The 10,310-nt window shown below is 41.9% G+C and overlaps 1 protein-coding gene across 1 annotated transcript; it reads left to right on the top strand.

Annotated features, from left to right (window-relative positions):
• Positions 1-222: 222 nt before the first annotated feature.
• Positions 223-8,094, top strand: PKDREJ (polycystin family receptor for egg jelly). Its single transcript, XM_084811917.1, has one exon. The coding sequence runs from the start codon at positions 223-225 to the stop codon at positions 8,092-8,094; it is 7,872 nt and encodes a 2,623-aa protein (XP_084668043.1).
• The last annotated feature ends 2,216 nt before the right edge of the window (positions 8,095-10,310 follow it).

Below are 10,310 nucleotides of genomic sequence, written 5' to 3'. Positions count from 1 at the left end.
GAGCTGTTGCCACTAGAAAATCTAGGAGAGCTTGGACACCGGTTGCCCAGTGATGTGCAGGATTCCAGAATTTACACAGCCATTCACTCTATGGCAGTTGGGGATACTGGAAGACAGTGGCTGGTCCTGATGCAAGCCTTTTTCCTCAGGCTCAGAATGCACTTCCAATTGTTTCCCCACCTCCTCCTCTTGTACTGGGGCCGTTTCCAGTGTGCAGCAGCCATGCCCCCTTATTTACTGTTGCCGCCACTGTTAGCTACCTGCTCTGACCAACAAAACCATATCTATCAGCAGCGAGACGACCAACTTCACACCTCATGTCTGTGGGATGAGGATACTGAGCTGCATCATTTAAGAGCTGCAGGGCTTGTTTCAAGGATTGGGAAGCCAGAAACAGAACTGCCATCTTCACAGTGCCGCTGGTACCGGAGCTCCACCTTTGTGCACAGTATGATTCTCTGGTCAGGCAGGATAGTGCTGGGCCCTAACTTAGCACGAAGGGACATGCATCCACCTTGGGACTCCAACCGCATCACCGTTCAGTGTGAATCACCTTCCTGTGCGGTGCCTGCATGCCTCCATCGCAATCTGAGCATTGAGGTGTTTGGCCAAGATGTCCATCTCTTCCTGCTCTGGCCGCTCACGCTTCCCATTCATGAGTGGCAGCCAGTGCAGCTGGGCTGGTGTGCAGGCCCCAACACTTCCAGCTGGCGCTACCACTACAGTAGCCGATGGGGCAGCCCCATGGCCCTTCTCCTTCCCACCAGCTATCATTCAGGTTCTCCACCATCTTCTCACCGCCATAGTGATGAGCTGCACTATTTGTGCACTTCCTACTTCAACTACCACCTGATTGTGCATTACACCCACCAAGGGTTATATATTTCTTCCCTCCACATTAAGCAAGGGCCTCGGGTCAGCCTTAGCCTGGACTTGAAGGTGGAACCCACCCTGCTACACATTTTCAGTACCCATTCCAAAGTGCTCAGCATCTTCCATAGGACTATCAGCCTCTCCTGGAGCCTCCTACCTCTCAGCTCCCAAAAGATGGCCTATAGACTGTTGGATATTAAAGGTAGAGGGGTCTGGTCTACCTTCTATAACCCGTATGCCCTGCAGAACAATTACTCTGTTGCCTATATTCCACAGCATTTGAGGAAGAAGGCAGTGGCCAGTGTCTACTTTTATATCGATGAGGCATGGCATGGGGAGCTGAATGGGGAGTTAGGTTACTGTAATGCTACCTTAAGTTTAACATCATTGAGTGAGCCCCCAGCGTACGTAACTCTCAACACACAGAAAATCAAGACGGGCACTTATCTTTTCAGCCGTACACAGGGACTGTATTATTCCACCCAAGAAAGAAATGCTACCGATGCCTCTGGCAACCTGTCCAGCATTCACTACATTTTTTACCAGCACCAGAGCTTCTCTTACCTGATCACCATTGAGTTTGTCCGATTGCGTTGGTACAAGTTCAATGTACATCTGTATCTTAACAGGAAAGGAGCCCTTTTGAGGTCTTTTTCAGAGAAAGATATAGAAATTCACATTTTCAATAGTGGTCCTTCTTTTTTACAAAGTTCGGTCTATATTGTGTGGTTTATTCCTCTGCAACATCCTCTGCTACAGTGCGAATGGACCTTCAACTTGCAACTTTTTGATTCAAGGAAAGAATACCTCTTTCGGAATGATACCTATAATTACAGGGATAGTATCAGAAATGCTGCCCATTTTATTCCTGGCTCTGCTTTACCTTTCAACCCTGCCCTGTATGCAGGCTTTGTAGCACAAGTAAACTGCACAAGAAGTGGAAATGCACATGCTATTTTAAAAGCTACAGTCAACACTTACGCTTCAAAACTTGTGGAGTCTACAGTAACTTGCCTTCAAAGAAGTTGTTTTATTAAGAAAGTTAAAATACAGAAACCTGGTCCTACTAATGGTGTCTTAAATTATAGTAAAAGAGTACCATTTACTCTGACTGCTGATACACAGATGAATTGCTCAACTTCTAAACAAAGAGTGATAATCTGGAAAATCTATAAAGTCCCAGATGTGAAGAGTACTCCAGACTGGTCAAAACCTTTTAACCCACCTGGCATTGGAAGAAAAAACCTTATAAGGTTAGAAGTTCCTGGCTCAAGCTTAGATGATGGCTTGTATCTCTTTAACTTGACAGTAAAATTAATTGCAATGGATACTTTGGAGAGTGTAGAAGGCTCCGATTCAGTCTTTGTTGAGATTGGGTCAGGTAGTCTTGTGGCTGTCATTGCGGGAGGCAATTTGAAGACAGTTGGTTCTTCTAATCAGTGGACTCTGGATGGATCTGCTTCCTCTGATCCTAATGCAGCCCGGCCCTTTGAAGGACTGATATTTACTTGGTACTGCACAAAACAAAAAGCAGACTATGTATCCATGATCCTGAGTGTAAATGGGAAATGTCATCCACAACAGGTGGATTTGAAATGGACAGCATCCTCTGATCCAATTCAAACAGTGCTGCCCAAAACACTTCAGGAAAATGCTGTTTATTATTTTCTCCTGGTGGTTCGGAAAGGAAGCCAAACAGCTCGTGCTGAACAAACGGTACACGTGCAGCCTGGCTCTGCCTTAATCCTCAATGTCACGTGTGTTGAAAACTGTGGTAGGTCAGTAATACTAACAGAAAGTTTTTGTCTTTCTGGCAAGTGCCTCAATTGCAGAAAACCTAGTCGACCACTCCACCATTGGTCACTTTTCTCAGGAAGCTCCACTGAGATATATTTTGATTGGGACTCCAAGACTACAACTGGGAGAGCCAAGACTACAACTGGGAGAGCTAATTCATACATATGTATAAATCCTTTGAGCTTTATAAATATGACAGAACAATCATATACACTTGTTTTAAAAGTGAGCATGTGGGAAAATGACTCATCAGTCTATAATTATATATTTTTTGTAAATTCGCCACCATTGGATGGAAAGTGTGTGCTTAATCCTACCACAGGAATGGCATTCCTAACAAAAATCATTGTTCACTGTAGTGGGTTTAAAGATAAACACTTGCCTCTTACATATAAAGTCAAAGCAGCATTAGATACACTGAAACTTACTAGAATGTCTTCTATACAGAACAGTACCTTAGGGACAATTGTGTATTTTGGTTATCTGTGTAAAATTCTACCTTCTTATTTACCCATTGGGGTACCGTCTAAGCAATATGCTTTGACATTATATGTTGAAGTATATGATGCACTTGGAGCATATTCCCGAATAACTTTACAGACAATGGTGCATGGTCTGTTAAAAGGCAAGCAAACAGACATTATTCTAAATGAATTACATGGGTTAACTAGTGGACCAAGAACTCCAATAACATCTTTTCTTGAAAGTGGGGATTATTTTAGCGCAGGTTATTTTGTCTACATGGTGGCATCTACTTTAAATGATATAGAAACTTCGCAAAGATTTCATTCCTCTAAGACTGATCTGCGTGAAATCCTTCTAAATAGATCTGCAGGAATCCCTATAATAGATATAAGGGAGGCAAACCAAATGATCTCATGTATTTTTCAAATAACACAGGAAGTCACTGAAATAAACAGGAAATCACAACTACTTGCCATCAGAAAACTCAAAGAAGTGAGTGAAGAATTGAAAAAGCATAGCAATGAAGACCTAGGATCTAAGGAAAGAGAGATTCTTGGCAGTGCTATTCTAGCAGGGTTGTCCAATGTCCTGAAAGCGGCTCTGTTAGAACACAGAAATGTCCACAGAAATGCAGTTAAGGAAACCATCTCTGTCACCAAGATTTTAGCAGACCTAGTCTTACAAGGTAAAGTCCCAGGAGAAAATGAAACTATTATGGAAGCCAAGGACTGGACTATCACATTAAGGAAAGATGAAAAGTGGGATGTTTCTGGTGCTTTCTTTAAGAGAAAATACTGCAAAAACTGTTTTTATCCCAAAATGAAGCAAGAGGATAATGACAAATTACCAGTGGATGCTGTGGTTTCCACTGTTGTTTATGAGTTTGACAAGAACCCTTTTCCTTGGTTGCCATATACAGATGATATTGGCACAATGGTGACTGGATTCAAAATGACAGGAACCAGATCTAATGGTGACATGATTGGGATCATGCCTGATATAGCTGAAATGATCATGGCTAGAAAATATGAGAAGACTGCTATCTTTGAGATGATGATAGGATGTGATAGAAAGCTCTCTAAAGCAACTGGAGAATTTAGTTTTGAAGTATACAGGAAGTCCAAGGATATTTTCATCCAGATTGTGACAAAACTGAAGCTCACTTTCCAGGTATTTATATACCTAGGTCTCAAGGTCAGCCATCCTCCTATAGCTTCTTTTAATGCTTCCCATAACAAACCTGCAGTACCAAGAGAAAAGATTTCCAGTTACAATGACTGTACACTTCAGACTCCTTATATGTTTTGTCTTCCCCAGACATTGCTCAGATCCGTATTCCAAGGCAGTACAGCAGAAAAATTGAACATCTCCATTGTTTTACAATCAGACCTTTTTGTAAGGAACCAAGTCACTCAGCTAGTTGGCATTGTGCTTTTCACTGCTGACTGCTTGTACCTGGATGGAGCCCAAAGTCACTGGAAAGAAGGCTTCTGTAGCCTTGGCCCTCAGACCAGCTGGAAAAAGTTACATTGCATCTGCACAGCCAAAAAGCGCATTTCAAGAACTGCAAACCCTCAGCTAAGAAAAACCTCAAATGATGACATCATGTTTTTAGCTGGGAAAGTAACTGCATACCCCAATCCAGTAGATAGGAAAAGGATCCAGTTAGCCCAAATTCACAAAAACCCAGTGACAATGTTGACAGTACTTTTCATTTTTGTAGTATACATCTTCTTGGCTATTTGGGCAATGAGAAAAGATAGGTCTGATATGAAAAGCAGAGACCGTGTCATAGTTTTGCCAGACAATGACCCCTTTGATAAAGTGTGCTACCTGATCACAATATACACAGGCAGCCGTTTTGGAGCAGGAACTACAGCTGATGTTTTTATTCAATTGATAGGAGAAAAAACAGTCAGTGACATACACTGCTTAAGACACCCTGGACACCGGACTTTTCTTCGCGGGGCCATTGATACTTTTCTCCTGACTACTAAGAATGACCTAGGAGATATTTATTGCTTTCGAGCCTGGCACAATAATGTGGGTTCTTCCCCTAATTGGTTCTTGAGTAGAATCAAAGTGGAAAATATATACACCAAACAGTCTTGGATGTTCATATGCCGAAAATGGCTTGCTCTTGATAAGGACAATGGCCTAATAGAGAGATCATTTATTGTTGCTCACCCAACTGAACCGCTAAACAAAATGGATTTCTTCTTGATAAGCTTGGCCAGTGATCTGATAGATAGTCACTTATGGATGTCTATCTTTGCTCATGTCTGCAGAGGTTCTTTGAACAGACTCCAACGATTATCTTGTTGTTTAGCAATACTGTTTTGCATCCTGCTTGTCAACATTATGTTATTCAGTGCTGACAAGGATCTACAAATGTTTTCTGAACATCTACAATATTTGAGACCCATAATAATTGGAATTCAAAGTGCTTTCATTTCCATCCCATTGCAGATGATTATAGCAGCTTTGTTCAAATATTCTCAGAAGGAACCTTCTCTGCAGAACATAGCTCAAACTCACCCTAAAGAATATTCTGTTTTAATGTCTGGAAATCTTAGGAATTGGAAGGAGCGTCTGCAGAAATGGTACCTTGTAGAAACTGCTTCAAAAGCCCCAGGGCATAGTTTCCCAGACAGCCGTTCCAGTGCTTCAGATCCAGGCAAACTCGAAAAAACAAGATGGGGACAGACAGCAAAAGGTTGGGCCAACTGCACAATTTCTGAGGGCGATGCAAATGTAATTGCAACAGAAGAAGACATACCACAAGATGCCACTACCAACAACAATTTTAGTAATAATTATGTGGAGAAGGATACATCTCCTCAGATAAGACCGTTGAATATTGCCATTATGCTCTTTTGTAAAAGGCCACAAATAATAATTACAACATGGTGGAACAGGTATGTTTCATGGATGTTGGCCTTGGTCATTTCTACAGTGTCATCCTTTTTTATCATATTCTGTGGTCTGTCTTATGACTATGAAACATCATTAGAGTGGCTAGCAGCATCCACTGTCTCATTGGGTGTGAGTATGTTTTTGCTCGAAACCCTGAACATACTTTTTTTTTCAGCCTTGAAGACGCTTCATCCAAAATACTGTGAAAGCATTCCATGGTCAAGCAAAGAAACCTATTTAGAGATTAAACTGACTGACATAAATATGGATGCTGACGATATGCGTGAATTACACTATGACCTAGTTAGAATGAGAGGTGCTAAGCATTACCAGCCCTTGGAAGAGGATGAAATCACAATTTTTAAGAAAAGACAGAAGATTCAACACCAAGCTTTCGTTTTCATCAAGGATGTTATATGTCACTTTGTCTTTTTAATTCTTATTTTAAACATTGCCTACTCAATGGAAAACACCACTAGTTTTTACTACAATCAAGATATTCATAACAAATTATCTCTGGGACTTGCAGATGTCAATAAAGTAGAACACATTTACATCTGGCTGAGAGAGATCTTTCTGCCCTTGATTCACAATGACTACCGGCCCAGCTATCTTTCAGATACTTGGTCCAAAATTCTTGGATTACCCAGGATGCGGCAAATAAGAGCAAAGAATACTAAAAAAGAATGTTTCTACCCACACAGTTTTATAAATAAATTTGTGATTAGTAAAAGCCATTGCCTGCACAAGTATGGCCTTGACCAAGAAGATCAGAGAGACCATCTTGGATCTTGGACAAACCCAGTCAACAAATCTGCGTCTAATAATTTCAGCAATTTTTCAGGTTTCACTTATCAATCAGTCACCGATCCATGGAAATATAGTTCATATGGAGAACTACACACATATGGAGCAGGCGGGTACACTTTTAATGTATATCCAAAAGAACAACTGCCTAATTCAACAAAAAGAATTGATATTTTAGAAAGGAGCAGCTGGCTGGATGAAAACACCTGGGCACTGATAGTTGAGATGACAACTTTTAATTCAGACGTAGCTTTATTTTGTAGTATCTCAGTTGTATTTGAGATTTCTCATTTGGGTCCTATTAACACAAGCTTGTTGATCCATTCATACAAACTCCCCATTTTCAAGCAGCTAAGCAAGATGGAAAAGTTTGTTTACATAGCTGTTGGCTATATTCTTGTCTTTTATATCATTGATGAATTATGTGTGGTAGAACAACAAAGGTTAAAATACATAAAAACCGTTTCAAATTTAATTAACTTTGGAATAAAGGGAGTGTGCCTGTTCTTTCTTTTGCAGCTTGCCTTCAAATTTAAACTGGCTTCTAGCGTAATAGAGTTGTATTTATTTCGTCCAGATGTATTCATTCCATTCCATAAAGTTTCGCATGTTGATAAAACATTGCGGATAACGCTGGGTTTTTTGGCCTTCCTTATTGTTTTGAAAACTCTCAGGTATTCCCGATTCTTTTATGATGTGCGCCTGGCCCAGAGATCTATTTTAGCAGCCCTTCCAGGCATCTGTTCTATGGCTTTAGTAGTGGCAGTATACTTTTTTGTATACATGGCATTTGGCTATCTGGTATTTGGCCAGTATGAATGGAACTACAATACGATGACTCATTCTGCTCAGACGGTGTTCTCTTATTGTGTTTCAGCCTTTAAAGACACTGCCTTTACATCCAATAGGTTGCTGGGGGGTCTCTTTCTGGCTTCATTTATGATGGTGATGATCTGTGTTTTGATCAATTTATTTCAAGCTGTGATAATGTCTGCCTATGAGGACATGAAGCAACCTGTATATGAAGAGCCTTCTGATGAAGCAGAGGTGGTAAATTTTCTGTTTCATAAGATCCGCAGGATATGGTATTTTGTAACCTGCAGATCAGCATCTACAACTGATACAGAACTTTTCAATAGAGTTCTGTTTGGCCATCCTGAGCAAAGACACACACAGCACCTAGGGCTCAAAGCTAGAAAAATAAATGGCCGGAAAATGGTTTATCTTGTCATTTGATCCTTAGCTGGCCTTCTATGCGTTCACATCAACTTGGGGTGTGAGGTGGGGAAAACAAATTGAATGAAAGCTGCAAATTAAAAAACAAACACTTGAAGAAAGAAATAAGAAAAAGGGGATTGCCCAAGTTATGGACCAAGACTAATTTCTAATGAGGCTATTTTTCATTGCCACCATTTACATTGGCTGGTTCATTCACACCATAGTATTATGGAATAATTACATTTAATTAACAGCAAGTATTCATACAGCTAGTCTAGATGGATGAGTTTTTCACCTCCACCTTTTCCTTTCCTTAACCTCTCTTATCATGTAGATCATGTTAAGACTAAAGGGAGGGAGGGTGTGACAGAAGTACAGGAAAGGGTGGGGAAGAAGACCTTTATGTATGCATCCTGTGATTTAAAAGCCTGTATTTTTTCCAGAGATCTAGTTTAGCTGAACTAATTTCTTATCCCTTACTTTCTTAAGATACAGCAATATTTAACATTTTAGATGGAGGAATTTATATGAGTTGTCTTGAGCTCCATTTTGTCAGAAAGGAAGACTGTAAGCCTAAAAGTGAGTGAAAATGTACTGTAATTTTTACAAGGTGTTCGTTTGTTTTGCTATTTTTATAACATTACTGTATATTTACAGGGTGAGTCCATTACAAAACCTTATCGCACGTAATTACTAAGGATGAATTACATTCAAGAATAAAGCACATTTTTACCTTTACTGGAATCCATTTTTTTTTACCCAATATGTCTGCAAGCCTATTGTGCCATGTACTCCATTTCAATTACAGAGCTGGAAGGGAACTCGGAGATCATCTAGTCCACACCCCTGCTCAACACATGCTCTGCAGTGCAGGGTGCAGCAACAGTATCCCTGACAGATGGCCATCCGGCCTCTGCTTAAATACCTCCAGCGAAGGAGAACCCGCCACCTCCCAAGTCTGTTCTATCGCCAAACAGCCCTCACTGTTAGGAAGTTTCTCCTAATGTGCAGCCCAAAATCTGCTTCCCTGCAACTTCCAACCATTGGTTCTAGACCTGCCCTCTGGAGTAGCAGTGTACGGATTACTCACCCCGTTCCAGGTGGGGCTGTCCGCTGGGGGTCCGGGGTCCATCTAGCCCAGTATTGTTGACCCTGACTGGCAGCAGCATCTCTCCAGTGACTCAGGCAGAACGTTTCCCAGCCCTACCTGGAAATGCCGTGGATTGAACCTGGGACCCCCTGCATGCAAAGCAGCTGCTCTCCCTTTTCAATTCGTACACACAGCAGCTCATATACACAGTTCATATACCCAGCTGAGAGTAACCAAGCACCAAATAACGGAGTGACATGAAATTAGGCAGCACACATGTATGTGTGAAGTAGCCGACTGGTGGTCCTTAATCCAGAGTTCCTGTTACCACCATCTTAACTTGCATTTCATCCCGAGGAGTTAGTCCCAAGTGATGTATAGCTGCCATCTGATGGGGATAAATTGAGCAGATGCAACTTTTCTTGGCATGGAAACGAAGATGGGAGGATCTTCACCTGCTAAATGCCTAACTGTTGGAGCTGGGGTAGTATAATGGGCAAAAGAAAGCTGCAATTCCAGTTCACATCTCACCTCTGCCCTGTGCTCACTGGGGGCCCTAGCCAAGGGTCACCCTCTAACCCACGCCTTACTTGCATCAAGAGGGTGGTTACAGCATGAGAACAGGGGACACCGTCCGCCATCTTCCATGCTGCTTGGCTGCTGCTGTTGTCCAGGATTTGTGCCTGGGAGGCTTTCCAGGAGTAGAAAAGAAATCTTGCAATAGCTGGGTTCTCCTGACCATCATGAGAGTAAAAGGGCCGAAATCTTGCAGGACCCATGAGTTCTGTATCTCACAAGATTTGGGGCCCTGTAGAAGGCCTGGCAACGTGTGGCTCGGCTTGAGCGCTCCCCAGCCGCCCTCAGGTTGAGGGTTACCTCAGGCACTGGCTGCTCATCGAACTGGGGGGATGAGAAGGCATTTTTAATGCCGTTCAGACTGGCCAAGGATGGGCACGTTTTTTGCTTCCCCTGGGGTAGTGCCTACAGGTGTATACATACATGTATGTAATCCAAAACCATAACAACTTTGGCAGGTAGAAATAAAAGGAGGAATTAAGGCTCACGGAAGGTGAAGTCAGCTGTGCCTGTAACTAGAGGCATAGGAGCTGTGTGGGGCCATTCAGCAGATTTTGAGCAATTGCTG

Source organism: Heloderma suspectum, chromosome 7 (assembly GCF_057233095.1).
Source record: "Heloderma suspectum isolate Gila_16-S chromosome 7, 16-S_ref, whole genome shotgun sequence".
NCBI classification, from domain to species: domain Eukaryota; kingdom Metazoa; phylum Chordata; class Lepidosauria; order Squamata; family Helodermatidae; genus Heloderma; species Heloderma suspectum.
Note: the sequence above shows the minus strand (reverse complement) of the source record. Positions and strands in the feature narration are given on the sequence as shown.